This window comes from Oryx dammah, unplaced genomic scaffold (genome assembly GCF_014754425.2).
Source record: "Oryx dammah isolate SB20612 unplaced genomic scaffold, SCBI_Odam_1.1 HiC_scaffold_17, whole genome shotgun sequence".
In the NCBI taxonomy this organism is placed as follows: domain Eukaryota; kingdom Metazoa; phylum Chordata; class Mammalia; order Artiodactyla; family Bovidae; genus Oryx; species Oryx dammah.
In genome coordinates, this window is record NW_024070201.1 from 36,891,170 (window position 1) to 36,914,550 (window position 23,381).

Below are 23,381 nucleotides of genomic sequence, written 5' to 3' on the forward strand. Positions count from 1 at the left end.
GTGTTGTTTTATGAGTTCCGGTGGTGTGGGAGTGGGCACACATTTAGAGACAGTAATGAGACTGTGTGGGAAAGAGTATGGCTGGAAGTGCGAAGTGAGGAGGGTGAGAGTGCAGAGCTGGAATCACATGCCGTCGGGATATTTTGGCATGAAGCACATGGAAACTGCGGGGAAACCGGGAAATGGATCGGGCAGGTGAGAGATGATGGATGGCTGGTTAGGAAGGGGATGGATCAGTACATGCCTCGAGGTTTAGGAAACATCTATGCCTTAAATCTCCCCGCTGAGTGCCAGCGGGACATCCAGGCCTTCTTACCTGTATGTCTGGACCACCCATTGCGAGTCCGGGCAGAAAACGAAGTGGAAATATCCATAGTATGGGTTGCAGTCTTACGGAATGCCCTTTGTGGACCAGGAAGCTCTTCTAGATCCCCACCTAGGAGGGAAACAGTTTCTAGCTTGACTCTCCCTCAGACACACGAACACAACTCAATCGCAAAAACGGAAGAGAAGGTGTTCAGAGCGCTGTAAGGCTAAACTGGGATCGGTTGCCTTTTGCTAGAAACGCCAGATACTAAAATAAAGATCATTTGAGTTTTTCAATTTAAAAAAAAAAAAACGTTTTCAAGATGGGAATATAGTCCCCATTTCAAAGGTAAGTGTGTTGAAGCATTGATAATTTATTTGCTATGATCTTACTAGCTCATATTGGCACAGCTGGTACTGACTTCAGGTCTGACAAAGTCCTTGCCCCTCCATTTCTTGATTCCCAGAAGCCCCATCCCTCTGTGTATCATTCTAGCTGCCTGAATCAGACACCCTAGCTTGGGGACAGAATCGTCCACTCTGCTGTACATTAATCCTCCAAGCATCACTTGGGATACTGTCAGACTGCAGGGCAGCCAGGATTCCTTGTATTGTTGGACACTGCCCTACCAGATCGTCACACAGTTGGGGATGGAGTAGGACGTGTTCAAAACTCGAGGAACTGAACAGGTGAAATTTACCGTGACGTCAATTTGTCCTCAAATTCCTGGTCACTTTTACGTGTTTTCTTTTTTGGGTCCCTACCAACCCTCCCACCCCTGCCATCAGTGATCTCAATGCAAATACACTTGGGGTGGGCTTGCTGGATGCTCCAGGCTCTGGACGCAAATGGTGACACCATCATTCTGGGGCTTCAGGATCCTTCCCCTCATTGGTTGCCTGGAGCTCTTGGACCACCCCAGACGCAGAGCTGCAGAAATAAGAGCAGCTGCTGGTGCTGGAGGCATCAGAGGCAGGCATTACCAGATCGTGTCACTTCGGCAGTGCCATCGCCTACCGCCAAGGCTACTGTCACTGCTCCCTCCTCTGCTCCAAGCCGCCCAGTTCTTGTTGCCAGGTAAGTGTGGAGACTCCAGCTTAGCTGGATTCTATTCTCTCCCCCTTCCTCCCCTTTCCTCGTTACTTTTTCTTACCTGATCCCCTTTCCGATATCAAGAGTGTCGGTCCACGTTCTCGTCTCACTCTGTGTCACTCCGCGGTTATCCCCAAGGATTCCTCCACATAGGTAACACTGAATGGTCTCAGTTCCTGGACTTTGTGCTCCACTCTCCCCTTGCTACACCGGGCTCCAGTCTTGCTTTCTCCCGCTGCACACGTGTTTAGGTCAATTTCTAGATTTTGGAGCTCTCCAGGTGCCACCCACAGAACCGGACGCAGGAATAACTTTGTGCGGACCGAGCGCTTTCGGATCACATCTCATGCCTAGTGGTCCGTGGGAAATGGGTTCCAAACCTGCGCCATGGGTTCAGAACTTGCGCCATGGGTTCAGAACTTGGTCCAGCCAAAGTGGGTGGCAAATAGGTACAACGACTGAGGGGCGGGTAACTTAAATGCAAGCCCCAGTTGCAGGTTCTGGGAGCTTTTTTCCCAGTTTAAGTTCTGGGTCCCAATTTGAGACTCTCCCAGCTTGCTTCTTACAGGGTCCTCTTTGCCATAGTGTGGAGTGGCTGACCGGTAGAATTTGGTTTTTTACTTTTCAGGGATTCCAACTGCAGTGGTAAGTCCTCTCTAACCCCCTTCCCTAATGAGATGAGGAAAAGCCCAGCACCAGCAGGACAGCTCTGGGTGGCTCAAGGGGGAAAGCTGTGGTGACAGGTACTCCCAGACAGACATCCTCCAGGAGTCCTGGCCAACAGGAAACGATGGTGAAGGGGAGTGAAATGACCAGCCTGAAACCAGGACGCAAGGGTGTTAGAAGCCGAGGTAGGAGTAGAGCCCAGGTCTCTGGGTTCACAAAATGAACTGCTGCAGGTGGTGATGTCACTTTCCCCCTTGCAGAGAGGCGTCATGGGGTTCTGGAAGTTTCTGCCCTTCCTGGTCCTCAGCTTCCTGGTCGTGTACCAGGCAGGCATGCTCCAGGCGGCACCATTCAGGTAAGACAGTCCCGCCAGGTGCACTCTCACCTCCCATAAATCCTGTGTTCTCAGTTGTGCTGTGCTGAATCCTTAACAACTGGCTCCTGGTGCGGGGGATGAATGGTGGTAATGTATGAATGTACACTTGTATAGAAAGCTTATCATAAACTTTTTATAACACAAGGATGTGTGGCACACAGTTTACAAATAGGCATAAGACAAGTTTCATATAACTCATTGAACTTTATAACATACTTTTGTTGCTTTTACCAAACATTTGCATCATGAGCAAAGATAGTTCTAATTTAACCATAATTTGAAAAATAGATTTCATCCTAATCTCCTAACTGCCTGGCCAATACCTTTGTCTTTAAGTCTGATATGTGATCTAGTCATCTAATTTCTCATCGTCATTCAAATTATATTTATTAAACTGAAACCATTTTCAGATTCTAACTATCATTATCATTTAATTTTTAACAATAGCTGCATTTAACACTGAGCTCATAGGGCTTCCCTGGTAGCTCAGAGGTTAAAGCGTCTGCCTGCAATGAGGGAGACCCGGGTTCGATCCCTGGGTTGGGAAGATTCCCCTGGAGAAGGAAATGGCAACCCACTCCAGTATTCTTACCTGGAGAATCCCATGGACGGAGGTGCCTGGTGGGCTACAGTCCATGGGGTCGCAAAGAGTCGGACACGACTGAGCGACTTCACTTCACTTCATAAATATCCAGAAAATCTAACCATCAGTTTCCAGCAAACCATTTCTTGGAGGTCACACCAGAGCCTAACTGCTGGAGAAGCAGCATTTTTGGATAGAAAATGGGCTCATTTCCTCCACTGACAGTTGGAGCAGCCACATCCTCAGGGGAAGCTGCAGAAACCAGGAAACCTGGCTGCTTACCCTGAGGGTGGGGATAGGCAGGGACTCAGAGCCAGTATTGGACTTGTTTCTTTTCTCTAGGTCAGCCTTGGAGAATGACTTTGATCCTGCTATACTCACAGAGAAGGAAATGTGCCTCCTACTGGCTGCAGTGATGAATGATTATGTGCAGATGACGACCAGTGAACTGAAGCAGGAGACAGAGGACTTCCGGTACGGCTCTGCCCTCCACTCTGCTCTTACCCTCTCCCTTGGCTTGCTAGGAAGGGGTATCCTGACAGGTAGGAGAGAATATAGCCAGCCAGGCAGCCAGCAAGCTGTCACTGTTCATGCCTGGGGTCCAGCTCTTCTACAGGCTCCATTGAAGACAAAGATCATGTGAAGGGACTATGGTTACCCACATGTAAAAAGATGCCTTTCTGAAAGCAGTGGGGGAGGCTGTGGAATCGCTCACTCTGGAAGTTGTCTGGCAGTCCATTGCTTCCCTGGTGGCTCATTGGTAAAGAGTCTGCCTGCAGTGCAGGAGGTCCAGGTTCAATCCCTGGTTGGGGAAGATCCTCTGGAGAAGGAAATGGAAACCCACTCCAGTATTCTTGCCTGGAGAATCCCATGGTCAGAGGAGCCTCGTGGGCTACAGTCCATGGGGTTACAAGAGTTGGACATGATTTAGTGACTAAAGCTACCTACCTACCTACTGAGGAAACCTCCCAGTATTGGAGGAGTTTAGCCTCATAAAGTAAACCCAAGGAATGAATCTCATGTATCTCAGGGGATTTAGAAATGTGGCCCCTCCTCATTAACCGGGCCATGATATTCTTTCACACCTGCAAGGCATCATCATTGCACATTTGCAAGGTGAAGCCAGAGCCCTTACAAAGGATGGGGTCAGGAAGAGCAGTGTCTGAGGTAGGTCTGGGGCCTTTAGATGTGTAGAATCTGTGGACATGTGCACGTTCTCACTGGGCCAGACACCCTTCCCCATCCCCACCTCCCTGTGCACCCTGAGCTTTGAGTAACGCCAGCAGAGCCACGTATTGCTTGTGCATCCACCCTGAGGACCTGTCTGCAGAGCGGGAAGAACTGAGCAGCATGTGGAATCCAGAAAAGGTCACCCCTTCCCCACCGCAGCCCTTCCCCACTCAGTGAGCCTGAGATCTCATAGTGGAGGGTGTGTGAGCTTGCCTCCTGCCTGCCCCCTCCCACCTCTGCTCCAAGTGCCCCCTCCCTGGTCTAACCTTCTGCATGACTGCCTTCTGGGGCAGCCCTAGCCCATGGTATTGTCTGGCATGTCTTTTCCCTGCAGCCTGGATGGCTCCAGAGCTAAGCAGTGCAGTAATCTGAGTATCTATGTGCTGGGCATATACACACAGGACCTCAACAAGGTTTACATATTCTACTTAACTAAAACTGGGGTCAGAATGCCTGGAAAGAAATCGGTCGTGGTCAGAGTTTTAGAGAAAGATCACAACACCTCACACTGCAAGTAAAAATGTTAGTTGGTCAGCCATGTCTGACTCTTTGTGATCCCATGGACTGTAGCCCACCAGGCTCCTCCGTCCATGGAATTCTCCAGGCAAAGATACTGGAATGAGTAGCCATTCCCTCCTCCAGGGGATCTTCACAACCCAGGGATCAAACCCAAGTCTCCCGAATTGCAGGTAGATTCTTTACCATATGAGTCACCAGGGATTAGATAAAGACCATGACCCCCTCACGTTGGCATGCCCCAAAGTACCTAGTCCACCCTTTCCTCTCCTTTCCAATTTCTTTCTTCCTATAACTTGATGCGTGTGATCTCTGGTTGCTCTCTGGGCTGGTATCAGTGGCTTTTTTTAGAGCAGTGGATGTCTGGAACATCAGATGGGAGGAGGGAGAGCAGGTCCGAAGAGAACCAGGAATAGATCAGGAGAGAGCAGGCAGCCCCAGGAGTACCTGTGGATTTCATAGTACAGCTTCCCAGTCCTGCTTCTGAACATGCCTGTCACTGGGGGAATAAAAGTATATTTCTTCTAGCTACATCCCATAGTAGATGGATTCAGGGACCTGTCTGGCAAGTAGCCTTAGCCCTGGGTAGCTGGAGTTAGGGTTTGGTGGGTGGTCACTGTGAGAAACCTCAGGTAGCAAAAACAGGAGCACTGAGGAGCTACATAGCACCTCTGGGACTTGATGCTATAAATTCACTTCCTCTCCCAGGGGGACAGGGGAGTTTTTCTTCTCCTAAGAACACTCAGTCCCTGAGAATGGGATGCATCCTTCAGACAGTCTTTAAGAATGAGGTTGGGTGTGGTACTATAATCTCTCTAGTCACCTAAGCTTAGTTAAGTTTTCATTTGCATGCATGTTCAGTCATGTCTGACACTTTGCAAGCCCATGGACTGTAGCCTGCCAGGCTCCTCTGTCCATGAGATTTTCCAGGCAAGAATGCTGGGGTGGGTTACCATTTTCTCCTCCAGGGATTTTTTCCAACCCAGGAATTGAACCCACATCTACTGCGTCTCCTGCATTGGATTTTTTTACCACAGAGCCACACGGGAATCCCAAGGTTTTTACTTGCACAGAAAAGATTGCCTGCTATAGTTCTATGTTCCACGGCTTGTTGTCCAGAGTGGGTTTGGTTTTTCTGACACTCCTGGAAACGGAGAATGATTGTGGCATTTTCTCTTATGCTCTATGATTTTCTGCTGTGATTTTGTGCTTAGAAGAAATATTTAAGGTTCATTGGTGCCTCTCAGAAAAGTAATTTTGCTGTGGGGTAGCACTTGCCCTCAACCTCTCACTGACAGAATTTCTCTTTTTCTCCATTCTGCAAATCAGCATCACTACCCAGAAAAGATCCTGTAACAGGGCCACCTGTGTGACCCATAAGATGGCAGGCTCACTAAGCAGATCTGGGAGTGAGATTAAGAGGAACTTCATGTCCACCAATGTGGGCTCCAAAGCGTTTGGCCAGCACAGCAGGGACCTTCAGAACTGAGCAGTGAAGTGACTCCAGGAAGAAAGGTGAGCATGCTAATACCTCAGATAGCAGGGCAAATGGCTGGGTATTACAGGAGTACAGCCCACACTCTAACACTTCCTATATCATAAAAAAATCCACAGCAGAGTTGCTGACCCCAGTGTCTAGATATAGAACAGAGAGTCTGAATATCTGAAACCCCTCTAACTTGGGTTCATTTCTATTTTCCAGTGTCTTATTGTGACACTGAAAGGAAATATAGATTCTATTCATTTAAAATACTGTTCTTTGCAGTTGTAATTATTCTAGTTTTTTACTTTGAAAGGCAGAGAGCCTTCCCTTTGGAGTAAGCCCTATAATGTCGTGTACATCTGAATTCAGAGTATAGACTTGGGTTCAAATACTGTGTTTGTCCTTACTAACTATGTAACCATGGAGCAGACCCAGTTACCCCATGAGCCTTGGTTTCCTCATATAACTTGAAGGCAACAATAGTACCCACCTTTCATCATTAATATAAAAAGTAATTGAGATAGTACATGACAAGAGCCTCATTATTAATAGGTACTAATATTCTGTTCTTTTTTTTCCTCCTAGGTCACCAAGAAGCTGAACTCCATTTCTTTTAATTTGCATGAAAGCAATTATTGAAAAAAAAAATTGAATGGAAGACACACATATATGCATACCTCTTGATACTGAAAACATTTCTTTTTGCTTGAAATAAAGGCAAATGCAGAATAAAATCATTGCAATTACCCAATGTGCATCTTTTTATATTTGATTCTGTATTCAATAAATATGACACATATCTCATTGACTTAGCTGGTAGCAAATCCAGACCCTGTCAGCCAACCTGTTAGCTGTTCTGTGAAACCTCAGGAACACATGAGGTCGCTGACTTGTGGGTGCCTGGAGGGTGCATAGTAATATTGAGCCTCAGTGGAACTCTTTGTTTAAAGAAATGTTTTTTATCTTGATGAAGTGCATAATGCACTTCATTAAGATAAAAATATATTTTCAATACAGTTAAAAGGACAGTTGCTGCTATTTATGCTGTTTTTCCCATGACAAACTCAGGAAACTGTCAACAATTTGTTGACCAGGCTGCCTCAGATGAGGCAACGATGCCATGCTTGGGCTGGGTCATCATGTACCCTCAGTGTCAAGTGAAAAACCCTTATTGGAATTAGAACCCTCGGCATCTCAAAGAGACATTCACATTTATTTTCAGGGAGTGCTCTGGTCTCCAGCCCCAGAGGTTATCTGTTCTCTTCTCCTTGACTCAGATTTCTCCTTACCCATCCCCCATTCCTGCCTTACCTCCCAACAGCCACTCTTCATACCCCCCACAGCCTGCAAAGCCCTCTAGAAGCAGTGGCTCACAATCTGAAAGGGGATCACAGACTGGTAGACCGGGAAAGATCATCAGATACCATCTAATCCAATGTTTTACTTTCTGAGATGCAGAGAAGAAAAGTGCATTGCTCAGAGGCCTGAAATAAGTTTAACAGAGACATTCCCACGTTTAACAATCACTGAGTCTCTCCTGTAGGCTTAACACTAGCTCCAGGAAGAGCAATGAACAGAACAGACAAAAAACCCCTGCATTCACGGGGCTTATATTCTAACCAGGGGAGACTGAGGTGATCCAGGTGATCCAGGTGATCTGTAGAGTCAGAGGCATTCAGTATTAAAAGGAATCTGGGACGTCATGCAGTCTAAAGGCTTATTAAATGCAGAAATCTCCCAGCGTCAACATTCCTGGTATCTGTTGGAAATACGAGATACCAGCTATTGACTAACTTCCAAGATGACTGAACAGCCCATTTCACTGCTGGACAGTCAGTTAAGTTTTTTTTTTTTTTTTTAATGGATTATACTTAAAAAAAAAAAAGATTATTTATTTATTTTTGGCTGTGCCGGGTCTTTGCTGCTGTGCAGGGTTTTCTCTAACTGCAGTGAATGGGGGCTACTCTCTAGTTGTGGTGCACAGGCTTCTCACTGCAGTAGTTTGTCTTGTTGCAGAGCACAGGCTGTAGGTGTGCAGGCCTCAGTAGTTACAGCGCATGGGCTCAGTAGTTATGGCTCCCAGGCTCTAGGGCACAGGCTCAATAGTTGTGGCGCATGGGCTTAGTTGCTCAGTGGCATGTGGAATCTTCCCAGACCAGGGATCAAACCTGTGTTCTGGGCCCTGGCAGGTGGATTCTTTACCACTGAGCCACTAGGGAAGCCCTAAGTGGGTTTTTTAAATTAGAACACCATCCCTACTACCTACTGATTCTAGTTATTTCCTCAGAAGCTCATAGAATTATGACCCTTGTTCCCATTCATTCTTTACTCATCACAATATTACATAAAGATAGATCAGAGCATGCCTCCCTTAGGTACAGAATTCTCCATTGATTCCACATCTCAGAGTAAACACTTGGGGCATTGCAGTGGTTTCTTAATAAACTCTACTTTGTCAGAGGATATGTATTAAAATTTACTTCCAAATTCAATTTGCTTGTGATTTATTTAGGATTTTGTATTCCCTTTGTTAAGTCTATAATTGGGGCTACAGCAGTGGTATCACATGAATTGATAAACTTTCGAACTTTTTCTGTTTTAAATCAGCGCAAATACTGTGAAAACTATCTCTGCCCTAAGCCTGACATCGGAGAAGGCAATGGCACCCTACTCCAGTACTCTTGCCTGGAAAATCCCATGGAGGGAGGAGCCTGGTGGGCTGCAGTCCATGGGGTCGCTACCAGTCGGATACGACTGAGCGACTTCACTTTCACTTTTCCCTTTCATGCATTGGAGAAGGAAATGGCAACCCACTCCAGTGTTCTTGCCTGGAGAATCCCAGGGACGCGGGGGAGACCGCCGTCTATGGGGTTGTACAGAGTCGAACACGACTGAAACGACTTAGCAGCAGCAGCAAGCTTGATGTAATTCACCTGTGAAATTTTCTCACCGAGTTCCTTTATAACATAGTACCTAGCAAAGTTTTCAATTTCTGCCAAGATTACTCAATTCTATTATTATTTTGTTTTAATATATATTCTTGTTTTATATGTATTTCTGTGAAACTTTTAAATTTTTACATGCATTAGCAAATTGGACCTTTTCATTATAATTTAAAATCTTCATATTTGAGGCTATATCTTCTTTTTCATTCTGGATGTAGTGTATCTGTATTTTCCTTAGTCTAAGAGGTATATAACCTGATTCTATATCATTTCTCTGATCTCCTCCTAACCCATTGCTTGCTCTACTCCCAGCTTCCTGTAGGTCTTTACATTCACTATTTTCTCTGCCTGACATGCTATTCCCTCAATGTCTTGCATGACTAACACACTCCCTTTCTTTCAGAAGTCTGCTGAAACATCACCTTCTCAGAAAAAGCTTTCTTGTATGCTTATATATGAAATGGCTCTGATCACTCTCTACCAACATTATTCAGCTTATTTTTCCAATATAGAGCTTACCATTATTTTATCCACATAGAACCTATCACTGTCTAAAATGTTATATATTTAGTTAGTCTATGTACTTCCACTAGCATGTAACTCTATGAGAGAAGTTGCATGGATATTTATCTATATTCCTGGAGTGCATAAAAAATTCTGAACACAGTAGCCCTTCAATAAATACCTGTTGAGTTAATAAACTATGAAACTCTATGAACTTCTGACTTTTTCCCCCTCTGAATTCATCGTTAACCATGCATCATATCATGGTTTTGAGAAGTAAGGTTGTCATTTTTAAAATCATCTTTTATTTTTCTTTTGCTATCTACTTTAACTGAAAAGTTATTTAGTAGAGAAATTTCAAATTTAAAATAGCTTTTAAAATTACACTTGAGTTATTTAGTTCTAGACTTTTTGCATTGAGTTTTGACAAAGTGATCTCTATAATTTTTTGCTTGGAAATGTATTTAGATTTTATTTGAGGCATATCATTGTGGCCCTTTCTTACAAGTGTTATAAAAGTAACAGAAAATGAAGTACTTTCTCTGAACTTAAAATTTTCATATAGGTATCTATCTATATGTATCTCTATGGATATGTAATTAAAGGGATTAATTATATTATTCTTATCTATTATTTTTGCCTGGGTAGTTGATCAAAGACTAAGAGGGCAGTAAAGTTTCCAAGTATTATTTTGTCTCTGTGAATTATACCCTCATATTTCTAAAAACATTTACATATTATAAAGGTTTTCTTGTTTTAAAAATCTACTTTTATAAGGTATAATTTATATAATACAATATTATATAGATGAATTATATTTCCATAATTTTTACCAAAAGTATACCACACAACCTATGTAACCATCATAATAGAAGGTATGGAGTATTTCCATCATTTCAGAATGTTCTTTATGTTACTTTGAAGTCAATAAGCTCTGAACCCCTACCCCTACCTATAATCACTGATTATATAATTATATAATTTCTGTCACTGTGGATTCATTTTTCAATAGATATATGCCATGTACTCTTTATTATCTAGCTTTTTTTCACTCAGCATTTTGAGAGATTTATTTATATAGTTCCATATATCCAGAAGTTCAAGCTGGATTTAGAAAAGGCAGAGGAACCAGAGATCAAATTGCCAACATCTGCTGGATCACTGAAAAAGTGAGAGAGTTCCAGAAATACATCTATTTCTGATTTATTGACTACGCCAAAGCCTTTGACTGTGTGGATCACAATAAACTGTGGAAAATTTTTAAAGAGATGGAAATATCAGATCACCTAACCTGCCTCCTGAGAAATCTGTATGCAGGTCAAGAAGCAACAGAACTGGACATGGAACAACAGACTGGTTCCAAATCCAAATATATGTCAAGGCTGTATACTGTCACCCTGCTTATTTAACTTATATGCAGAGTACATCATGAGAAATGCCAGGCTGGATGAAGCACAAGCTGGAATCAAGATTGCCAGGAGAAATATCAATAACCTCAGATATGCAGATGACACCACCCTTATGGCAAAAAGCGATGAAGAACTAAAGAGTCTCTTGATGAAAGTGAAAGAGGAGAGTGAAAAAGTTGGCTTAAAACTCAACATTCAGAAAACTAAGATAATGGCATCTGGTCCCATCACTTCATCGCAAATAGATGGGGAAACAATGGAAACAGTGACAGGCTTTATTTTCTTGGGCTGCAGATGGCAACTGCAGCTATGAAATTAAAAGATGCTTGCTCCTTGGAAGAAAAGTTATGACCAACCTAGATAGCATATTAAAAACAGACACACTACTTTGCTTTGTTTGTCTAGTCAAAGCTATGGTTTTTCCAGTAGTCACGTATGGATGTGAGAGTTGGACTATAAAGAAAGCTGAGTGCCAAAGAATTGATGCTTTTGAACTGTGGTGTTAGAGAAGACTCTTGAGAGTCCCTTGGACAGCAAGGAGACCCAACCAGTCCATCCTAAAGGAAAGCAGTCCTGAGTGTTTATTGGAAGGACTGACGCTGAAGCTGAAACCCCAATACTTTGGCCACCTGATATGAAGAACTGACTCATTAGAAAAGACCCTGATGCTGGGAAAGATTGAAGGTGGGAGGAGAATGGGACAATAAAGGATGAGATGGTTGAATGGCATCACCAGCTCAATGGACATGAGTTTGAGTAAGCTCTAAGAGCTGGTGATAAACAGGGAAGCCTGGCATGCTGAAGTCCATGGGGTCACAAATAGTTGGACATAACTGAACTACTGAACTGAACTGAACTGAATGTATTAGTATGGGCTCCCGTGATAGTTCAGTTGGTATAGAATTCGCCTGCAATGCAGGAGACTCTGGTTCAATTCCTCCGTCGGGAAGATTCACTGGAGAAGGGATAGGCTACCCACTCAAGTATTCTTGGGCTTCCCTTGTGGCTCAGCTGGTAAAGAATCCACCTGCCATGAGGGAGACCTGGGTTCGATCCCTGGGTTGGGAAGATCCCATGGAGAAGGGAAAGACTACCCACTCCAGTATCCTGACCTGGAGAATTCCATGGAATGTATAGTCCATGGGGTCGCAGAGAGTCAGACATGACTGAGCGAATTTCACTTTCACTTTCATGTGTCAGTAAATAATTATTTGGGAAACTAATGGGATGTTAGTCGAGTATTAATTCTCAAGAGTTGGAATGAAGAAATTCAGCAACATTCCACTGCATACCAACATTTGTTGGACAAACAGATGTATTATTTTCAGTTTTGGTTATTATGCATCACACTCTTATGAACATTCATGTATAAATATTTCTAGGAACAGCTTAAGTCATTTCTCTTGGATAAATAGCTAAAAGTTGTATGGTAAATGTTTGTTATAACTAAACTGACTAAGCCAGTTTACAAATGGCTCTGTCATTTTACACTCCCAGCATAAATTTTAGATCATTTAACTTGCTGCATACAACCTTGACAATGATTGGTATTTTCGGCCTTTATAATTTTAGCCATGCTCATGATACTGTAGCAGATTCTCATTGTGAGTTTTAATTATCTCCCTAATAACTCCTGATAATTGAATAGCCTTTCATGAGCCTATTGGCCATTTGTTTGTATTCTTTTGTGAAGCTCTTTTTTCACTATTTTTCCCATTTTTAGTTGGACACCTTATCTTCTTACTAATATAGTTATAAAAGGTCTTAATATTCTAGATATGAATCCTGCTTCTTTTAGGGAATTATTTCACTTACCTGCTCACATTTCTCTTCCTCTTAAATAACTTCTTCTGTGGGAAGCCAGATGCCATGAAATGAGGCTGTTCAAGCAGGCTGTGGAGAAGTCTGCTTAACACACCGGTGTGTTAAGAAATGCATGTCTCTGTGTGTACCCCATTGTTCATCGCAGCACTGTATACAATAGCTAGGACATGGAAGCAACCTAGATGTCCATTGGCAGACAAATGGATAAGAAAGCTGTGGAACATATACACAATGGAATATTACTCAGCTATTGAAAAGAATGCACTTGAATCAGTTCTAATGAGGGGGATGAAATTGGAGCCTATTGTATAATAGAGTGAAGTCAGAAAGAAAATCACCAATACAGTATATTAATGCATATATATGGAATTTAGAAAGATGGTAACAGTGACCCTATATGAGAGACAGTAAAAGAGACACAGATAAAGAACAGACTTTTGGACTCTGTGAGAGAAGGCGAGGGTGGGATGATTTGAAAGAATAACACTGAAACATGTATATTACCATATGTAAAATAGATCACCAGTACAAGTTCAATGCATGAAACAAGAGTGCTCAAAGCCAGTGCCCTGGGACAACCCTGAGGGATGGGATGGGGAGGGAGGTGGGAGTGGGGTTCAGGGTGGGGGACACATGTACACTCGTGGCTGATTCATATCAATGTATGTCAAAAACCACTATATTATTGTAAAGTAATTAGCCTCCAATTAAAATAAATAAATTTTAAAAAAAAAGAAATGCATGTCTCCGACCAATAGCCAGCAAAGAATTGAGGCCTGTCAATAACCAAATGAATGAGTTTGTAAGTGGATTCTCCAGCTCCCTTTGAGCCTGGATTTGACTATAGACATAGCTGAGAGATGGACAACAACCTCAAGAGACACCCTGAATCAGAACCACCCAGCTGAGCCTCTCCCAGATAACCTACCCTCATAAACTGTGAAGAAAACAGATATTTGTTCTTCTGAACTACTCGACTGAGCATGCACACACACACACACACACACACAAGTTTTGAGAAACTTTGCTACACAGCAATAGATAACTAATATTCGTCCAAACTATGATAATGTTAGTGCTTCCCTGGAAAACACATTCAAGGGAAGTTGGCTAGATGAGCAGACGTGAGTTTAAATTGGAAGTCACAGTTCCTGAAAAGGATGCATTGTCAGATTTCTTTCCCCTGGTCCCCAAACTCAGATCGTATCAGGTGCAATTTCCTAAGTGGCTTGCATTCCAAACAAAATTTAATCTTTCTGTTCCTCCTTATTGGGCTTCCCTTGTGGCTCAGCTGGTAAAGAATCCACCTGCAATGCAGAAGACTTGGGTATTGAGTGTTTTTTTTACCAGCAGCCTCTTTCTCTCTCTGAGTTCTCAATGTTCTCCACCCTATAGCTACTCTTCCACATTATACTTTCTGCCTGTAAGTTTCTCCTGGTGAGAAGAAACCATTAAGATCATATAGCCCAATCTTCATGCTTGAATTACTCTATAATTCCTCCAACTGGTCTTCTAGCTTACTTTTAAAAATTTGATTCACAATCTACTGATGTGACATTAGAAAAATTCTCCAACAGTAAGCACAGTGAGAATTCACTTTCTCTCCTCTCCTGCTTCATTGGGTTCTCAAGAAATTCATTCTTTGGCAAAATATCCAGGGAGAATTAGCTGTGACTTAAGACCACATATCTGAAGGTACTAATCATATGGGGATTTAAAGTAAATCATATTTTCTTTGCTATGAAGTGTCTGGCTGGACTTGGTCTTCTATCAGCCATCTCATTAGCTATATTCATCTTAGATAATCACCTATTTATTTTCAAGAATGTATCTAGGGTAGGGGAGAAGTTTCTTCCATTATTTCAATCCTCAGAAATTTCTACTCTTGGTGAAATATTTCAGGGTATTCCTGTAGCAACAGCTGTACATAAATGATTGGTAGAACTAAAAGGTGTCTTGCCCTTTTCCCTTGGAGTGCCTGGGCCAAGCACTATAAATCTGCGCCTCATCTCTCCCTCTCAGGCAAAGATAAGATTGTTTCCATAAAGACAGGCATTCTAGAGACTTCCTGAAGAGTTTGGCTAAACTGTGGATCTAGGAAGGTTGTAGGAATGGTTTCTCATCTTCATGAAGATAGTCAACTATCTGCCACGCCCTGTATAAAGCCATTAAGATAGTCCAAAAAGCTACACATACTGTGAAACCTATCGTTCCAGCCTCATTTCTCATGATGCTCCTCGTCCCACTCTGAGTTCGAATTACACTGGTATTCTTTCAATTTGTAAAAATCTGCATATTCTTCCTACATGGAAGAATTATTTTCTTTCATGGAAGAAGTTATTGAAACTCATGGGAGAATTTATTGTCTCCATTCCCAGTTAACTCTACCTTTCGATCTCAGCTAAACGTTGTTTCCTCCTGAAAGCCTTCCCAGTGACCACTCCCTGTGTCTAGGTTACAGTCCTTTCTTATCTGACTTCAAAGATTGGATATACCTTTCTTTCAACTCACTGTTCCAGTTTTAGTTTATACATTCAGACTTATTGTCTCATTAGTATCTGTTTCCCCTTAGACTGAGAGTCCCATTCACACAGGAACCACATCCATTTTGCTCTCTGTTGCAGCACTTAATATAATGTCGGATAAGGTAAGTCTTTGCAGCATTTAGGAAAGAAGCAATTAGAACCCATTGTGATAAATGCTATCCTTGAAGCAGGCACAGGAGGACTATAATCTAACCTGATCTAGATTTTTAAAAACTTCCTAGAGGATGTGATATCATATCACATCTCTAGAAATGAACAAAATTTTCTCAAGTGAACAAAGCAGCTAGGAAAGTAAGAGGTAAACAGAGCCTGAATAAGTTGACTACTCATTGGATATAAGTTAACAAATGATTTCCCCTTTACAAACGAGAACCATGTCTTTGTTGCCACATGGGCTTTTCTCCAGTTGTGGCATGCAGGGGCTACACTCTAGTTGCAGTGCACGGCCTTGTCATGGCAGTGGCTTCTCTTGTTATGCAGCATGGGCTCTGGGGCATGCAGGCTTCAGCAGCTGCAGCACATGGGCCCAGTAGTTGTGGCTCCCAGGCTCTGGAGCACAGGCTCAGTAGTTGTGATGCAAGGGTTAGTCGCTCCGCTGCAGGTGGGATTTTCCCAAATCAGTGATCCAACGCCTGCATTGGCAGGTGGATTCTTTTATCACTGAGCCACCAGGGAAGCCTAAGAATTATGTTTTATTTTATGGACTTGCTGAGGACTTAAATCTAGAAGACACACTTTCAGATAAATCCTGACATACTACTCCAAAGAGGTAAGGGAGAGGCCAGCATATAATAGGAGTTTTTTCTTAGACAAAAACATAGGCAGAACACTCTCTGACAAAAATCTCAGCAAGATCTTTTTTGATTCACCTCCTAGAATAAAGAAAATAAAAACAAAAATAAACAAATGGGACCTAATGAAAGTTAAAAGTCTTAACAAAGCAAAGGAAACTGTAAATAATACAAAAATAACTCTCAGAATGGGAGAAAATATTTGCAAATAAAGCAACTGACAAGGGTTTAATCTCCTAAGTATACAAACAGCTCATGCAGCTCAATATAGAAATAAACAACACAATCAAAAATGGGCAAAAGATCTAAATAGACATTTCTCCAAAGAAGACATACAGATGGCCAAGAGGCACATGAAAAGATGTTCAACATCACTAATTAGAGAAATGCAAATCAAAACTATAACGAGGTATCACCTCACACCAGTCAGAATGGCCATCATCAAAAAAATCTACAAACAAAAATTGCTCGAGAGGGTGTAGAGAAAAGGGAACCCTTCTACACACTAGTGGGAATGTAAATTCGTACAGCCATTATGGAGAACAGTATGGAGGTTCCTTAAAAAACTAAAAATAGGCCTACTATATGATCCAACAATTCCAATCCTGGACGTATATCAGGAGAAAACCATAATTAAAAAAGCTATATGTACCCCAACATTCATTGCAGCACTATTTACAATCGCCAGGATGTGGAAGCAACCCAAATGTCCATCAACAGAGAAATGGATAAAGATGTGGTACATATATGTAACACACATATATATAAAAGAATGAAATAATGCCATTTGCAGCAACATGGATGAACCTATAAATTGTCATACTGAGTGAAGTTAGAGAAAGATAATATCATATGGTATCATTTATATGCAGAATCTTAAAAAATGGTACAACTGAACCTATTTACAAAACTATAGAAATAGAGTTACAGATGCAGAAAACAGACTTGTGATTACTAAGGGAGAAAGGCAGGGAGGGATAAACTGGGAGATTGGGATCAACACTACAAAATAGGTATCTAAAGAGAACCTACTGTATAGTACAGGGAAATCTACTCAGTAATCTGTAAATGACCTCTATGGGAATAGAATCTAGAAGAGTAGATATATGTATAACTAATTCACTTTGCTGTACATCTGAAACTAACACAGCATTGTAAATCAAATATACTCCAATAAAAATCAATTTTAAAAAGTAGGAGTTTTTACAACAAAAATCAGGTAGTCAGAAGAATATTGTTAATTAAAGAAAAACAGACATCTCAAGTTAATGAATTCAGTGCTTTTCCGTGTATAGGAAGATGCGAGAATCTGGGCTCATTAAAACTATTCCTTTGATATGCACCTTAGCTATCTAGGGCCAGCATTCTGCTTTTCTCCATCCTAAATCCCCTCAGGGCACACAGGGGCAACTGCAATGGCTCCTGACTTAATGGCCCCAACATTCTTTGCTGATTGATATGGCAGGTGACAGAGAAGCCTGGAGGGCTACCGTCCATGGGGTCACAAAGAGTCAGACATGACCAAGCGACGAACACACACACACAAACACACACACACACACACACACAGCAGGTGACATTCTTTGACCACAGTTGAAAGGATCTATGAGATGCACTCTGAATCTCTTGAAAGAATCCTTAGTGTGGCTAAATACTCTAACTTTTGATCTTCAAGACATTTTTGCAAAATGTATATTAACGGCTTCAGCCTTTTCTCTAGAGCATGATTTCCCAACAGTGAATCCATTTATATCTTTTGCCATCTGGAAAGGGTGATTTTTCAAAATCATTAGGTCCTGTTTTGTTCTTCTCTCATGTTATTGCTCTCCTCTCCCATGTTTTATAAATGACAGGAATAGATCAGGTAGCAACTTCTACACTTTTTATGGAAATCTCCTTAGCTATAAAAGCTAACGTTCATCACTTATAATTTTATTTCTTTTCACATAGCTGATGGAGATAACTAAGTTTCTGTCATTACGTAACAAGGATTTTCCTTCCCCAGGTTCCAATACCTGTTCCTCACTTTCTTTGGAGTCCCCACCATGGGCATCCAGAAAGTCCAAATTTCTACTAAAGTCTATTCAAGGAAATTTGCAGTTTCTCATGTACGCTTTTCAAAACACTTCCAGTCACTGCCTGTTCTCTAGTTTCATTACTGCTCTCACATTTTTAAATATTTCTGGATCCCAGCTGCAAGTAGTAAAATGTGAGCTAGTTATCTATTGCTGCATAACAAATTCACACAAACTTGAGTTCGAAGTATCTACAATTCTCACAACCATTGTCTTAGTTCCAGCTCTTTCATGCCTGGATTATTGCAATAACTTCCTCCTGGCTTCTTACTGTGGTCTGGCTTTCTCCCTTTCAATCTACCTTCTTCATTCCAATGAGACAGATATGATCTTATCACTCTTCCACTCAAAAAACCTCTGGAACTCCTGTTTTCTACTGTCTTGTTCATAGCATGAAAGATTTCTCAGACTTCCCTGGTGCTCTGGTGGTTAAGACCTCAGACTTCCAATGCAGGGAGCACTAGTTCAATCCTTTGTTGCAGAACTGAAATCCAACACGCCATGTGACATGGCCAAAACATTAAAATAAAAAGATATCTCAAAATATGGTCCCAGCCTGTATTTTCAACTGCATCCATTTTTCCAATACAATTACTACTTTCCATTCTCCAACATACTGTTCATGCCCCTATGTCTTTATCTGTGTTATCTCCTCTGCCTGACTGTTCATCCATCTGTCCTGGCCCCACATCTCCTAAGCAAAGTTTTCTCTTTCTGTGGTGCTTTCAGTGACATCTTCACCGCTTCACTCAGCTAGGCAGAATTATCCTTTTCTTTGTACAACCTCATGTCTCAAGGTATGATTCATGCACCAGCAGCACGGGTATCCCCAGGTGTCTCACGTATACATTATATTAAAATATAGGTTCTAATTCAGTAGGCTGGGGCTAGGGCAAGAGATTCTGCAATTACAAACTCTGCAGTGACACTAATGCTGTTCAATTGAAGGCCACACTTCAAACAGCAAGGCTGACAACACTTTGATTATAGCTCTGAATACATGATAATATGTTGCGGTCCTTTAATGGACCAGAACCTGGTGGTCCAGAGTCAACGATAAGAAAGTGAAAGAGAGAAAAAAGCTAATATTCCCTGGTTTATGCAGAGAACCAATAAGACCCTAGAACAGGGCTTGCACTGCTCACAAAGGCACAGGGTGTCCTCTTGAGGAGGTCTTGAAAGCCAGGGCAGGAGAGTGAGCTCGGCGGGTTTCCACACTCCGGAGAATTAGCCGGAGAGAGAAAGAGAGAGAGAGAGAGAGAGAAACACACGGAGAGCCAAGTCTCTGGTGGAGCAAGGGTGCTTTAATGATCTTTCTGTGAGTATATATAGGCTGTTGTACAAGGAATTTCTTTCGACAATGATAAAGATCAGAAAACCAGACGTACAGCAACTGTTATCAAGGAAACAAGGAATTAACAATGGTCATAATGTCAAAAGACAATCCATATCTCAAGAAAGAGGGTCATGACTAAGCAGTTTTGTCGTAAGGAGAATGTTTACTGAAGGAAATCCACGCATGCGTTTTATCTCATGATGGTCCTGGGAGCAGTATGCTGCTCTCTTCATTACCAGGAACTGATAAGGAACAGAGGATTTATGAGAGACAAAAAACAGCACACAGGAATCCTCCTGTTAAACGTTCCCTGACAGTAATATACTTGGTTAACATTTCCGTCATCTCTTTTAAAATCTAAGGATCTTAAAAAATAGGGATTATTTATCTATTTTTTTCCTTTGCAGTCTCCAGAGTACCTCATATAGATACCACTCAGTACTTGGAGGATGCTAGTAACTTAATACCTATGTTTTACATAAAATAATGATGAACAGATCCCTTACACAAGCTGTTGAAATTAAGTGTACCTGTTTGAGACTGCACAGCGAGGAGAATTTAGGGGATTGTGCTTTGAACTTGGAAGGAGAGAAGGTAAGGGATTAAAAAGGATCAGGGACAATAAAAGTGGTCTAAGGCTAATAACTTACACTAAGTTTCAGTTAAGAGCCAAGGTCATGAAGCATTGTAGAGGGTGAAACGAGGTAGGTATATGTTCCCAGAGAAGGAACATGAGATTCCATAATCCCCCAAGTCACCTCCGGAGCCAGAATGAGAAGCCTCTTTTGGGGGAGATGCTGCATGCTTGCCAGAGCAAACTCCTGAAGATCTCTTCAGTTCAAATCTGGACATTGCATCCCTCTACCTGAGTCAGCTGGCACCTTCATCTTGAACTCCCCAGAAACTAGAATTTTGAGAAAATAAACTGTCATATAAGCCACCCAACCTGAGTATTTTGTTATGGTATCCCAAGCTGACTGATAAAGCTTCTAACATCATTTGTTAATTTATTTAACAATGTTGGACAAGTTTGTTTTGAAACAAAAAATTTCTGTATATGCATTATTTGTGGGTCTGATTTTTCAGTTTCTTACTTCTGATGACTCTTACCTATGATGACTTCTTCCATGGGTATTTTTGTGATTTCTCAACTTTTAGTTTGTGTTCATTGGTACTTAATCAATGGATTTTTATTGGCCAGGGTTTAATCTCCAAGACATAATTTACTTTTGTTTCTATTTGATGTCTGGAACCATGATCAGTTCATGGTTTTACTGAAGGGAAAGAAAGGAAAGGGAAGGAAATTACTGAATTTCCTTTTTTAATTTAGGAAACTTTCTCTTTTTATTCAGCATAGCAACTCTTTTCTAACATGCTGAGGTCCCTCATATCTTGGATGGTTGTTTTATTGTTGATGATATATATACATTAAATGACTAACATTAAATAGTGTTAGAAACAAATATTTTATCCCCCAGTAAGTATATAGATCAGGGCTTCCCTGGTGGCTCAGTGGTAAAGAATCTGCCTGCCAAGCAGGAAACATGGGTTCAATCCCTGGGTGAGGAAGATCCCCTGGAGAAGGAAATGCTGCTCCAGTATTGTTGTCTGGGAAATTCTGTGGACAGAGGAGCTTGGAGGGTTACTGTCCATGGGGTCACAAAAGAGTCAGACATAACTTAGTGACTAAACAACAACCATATATAGGTCACTATTTGATTTACTTGGAAGGGAAAGGCATCTCTAAGTACCACATTGACTGTACACTATCAGGTTTAAAGAAGGGGCAGGAATGGACCTACAGGTGGATTTTAGATTTTCCAACAAGGTGCTCCAATGGGCCTCATAACATTAAAACTGACATTGAAATTGTGAAAGTCCGAAATTTCAGATCATTTGTCTTTCATCATTTTTTTTTTTGGAGACACAGAAATCTTCCTAGACTACATCCTTTTCATGATTCATAAAGGGGAGTAGATTCTCAAGTATATTCTCTGTATGTGATTTACAAAACATGATACACATCCAAATTCTCTCTAGATTAAACTTACTCAATTTAGTCTAATGGCCCTTATATTGAAGTTATATCTATTCATTGCAGATACTACCTTTGAGTTTGATGTACAGTTCTGGTTAATTTTCATCACCAAAGACTTGGAATTGGTGAGGAAGGCCTCTGAATTTTGCTCTATCCTAAAAGGACTATCCCTCATATTAGAAAATTATAAGGATACATAAACTATTTCTCTTATAAGAAAACTGCAAAGGAGTGCGCTGATCATGAGTGATGATTCAAAATAGCTCCACACTGGTCAGTCTACACCCTGTGATCTCTTTTCCCTATTCTATCACTATTTATTATGTCAAGGATACCTGCATGAAAACCAAACTTTCTTGCTTAAACTCACTCATAAGTATTATGATAGTCAGGGCTACAAAGCTATAGCCCCTCTAGAACACCAAATTAGAAGAAGGATTAGAAGAAGGTGGGTTTGACTGAAATGTGTTTACAGCTTGCCCAAAGGCACTCCCTTTCCCTAAAGTGAAGAATAAACTAGTAGGTATCCTACAGTGTTAGATTATGACCCACTTTGGGGGCTGTGCTGAGTCAGGCAGCTTGTATTCTAGCTTCACTAAGCACTCCTCGTTGCCAGATCACCCTACCAGAGTACCAAGTCTTTCTATACCCTGTTTCCTGCCTCTGTCTCCATTCCTCTTCAGCTCTCTCTGCAGCATGGTCAAAGTATCCTGGTGCTGGAATGGAACATAAAACTGGTGTCATGTTTCTTTGAAGCAACTTACCAACACAATGCAACTTCAACAGGGACTTTTACTATAATAAACAGAGAGGTGCTACCGTTCTTGACCACTTTGAAAATAAGTGGCCAAGAGCTTTAAAATGAATTCTGGGGTATAAATCATCTCTAACAATATTATAACATATTTTTAAAACAATAGCTGTTCTGCTATATAGCATAGGAACTATTTTTAGTATCCTGTGATAAACTGTGAAGGAAAAGAATATGAAAGAAAATATGTGTGTGTGTATACATATCTGAATCACTTTTCTGTACAGTAGAAAATAACACAACATTGTAACCAACTTTACATCAATAAAATACATTTTAAAAAATTAAAAAATAATGATTGTTGAAATACTGTGATTCTGATATGGATAGAAATGTGTATCTCAGAAACTTAATGAAAAGGCAAGAAGTAGACCCCATTATTTAGGCAGATGGTTAGACAGATATGATAGACAAATAGATAGATGATTGACAGAGTTAATCAGTCAGTAAGGGGTGGCTTTGGGACACAGTTGACACATTTATTAGATATAATATGCATAGTTTAGTGGTCCACAAAGATAAGTTTAACATTGAAAATAAGAAAAAATGAAAATCAATAATATTAATAATCATATAAAAATGAATCCAGTCTAAGTTATATTCATCTTTACAACAAAGCAGTTACACAATATACTTTTTAATATTTTTTTCTCTGAATGAAAGAGACCACAAAGGCAAAGATGCTCAGAGCCCCCCCAAAAATAAAAAAGTAGTCTTGACCTGGAGAGCTTTAGCCTTTGTCTGTTTATTATCTCTTTTGTAGTCAGTATCAGTGAAAACAATGTGCCTGCTGCACAAATGCAAACCCAAGACAAGGAACCCTCCCTCCCTTTTAACGAGTGTGCTGTG

General features: G+C 41.3%; 1 protein-coding gene across 2 annotated transcripts; it reads left to right on the forward strand.

Annotated features, from left to right (window-relative positions):
- The first annotated feature begins 2,334 nt into the window (after positions 1-2,334).
- On the forward strand, positions 2,335-6,279 carry LOC120876420 (calcitonin receptor-stimulating peptide 2). Of its 2 annotated transcripts, XM_040258302.1 has the most exons (4): positions 2,335-2,420; positions 3,367-3,498; positions 3,812-3,817; positions 6,100-6,279. In XM_040258302.1, the coding sequence occupies exons 1-4, from the start codon at positions 2,335-2,337 to the stop codon at positions 6,257-6,259; spliced, it is 384 nt and encodes a 127-aa protein (XP_040114236.1). In that variant the 3' UTR covers positions 6,260-6,279. The 2 variants fall into 2 exon arrangements, with proteins under 2 accessions (XP_040114236.1, XP_040114237.1); XM_040258303.1 differs by lacking the exon at positions 3,812-3,817.
- The last annotated feature ends 17,102 nt before the right edge of the window (positions 6,280-23,381 follow it).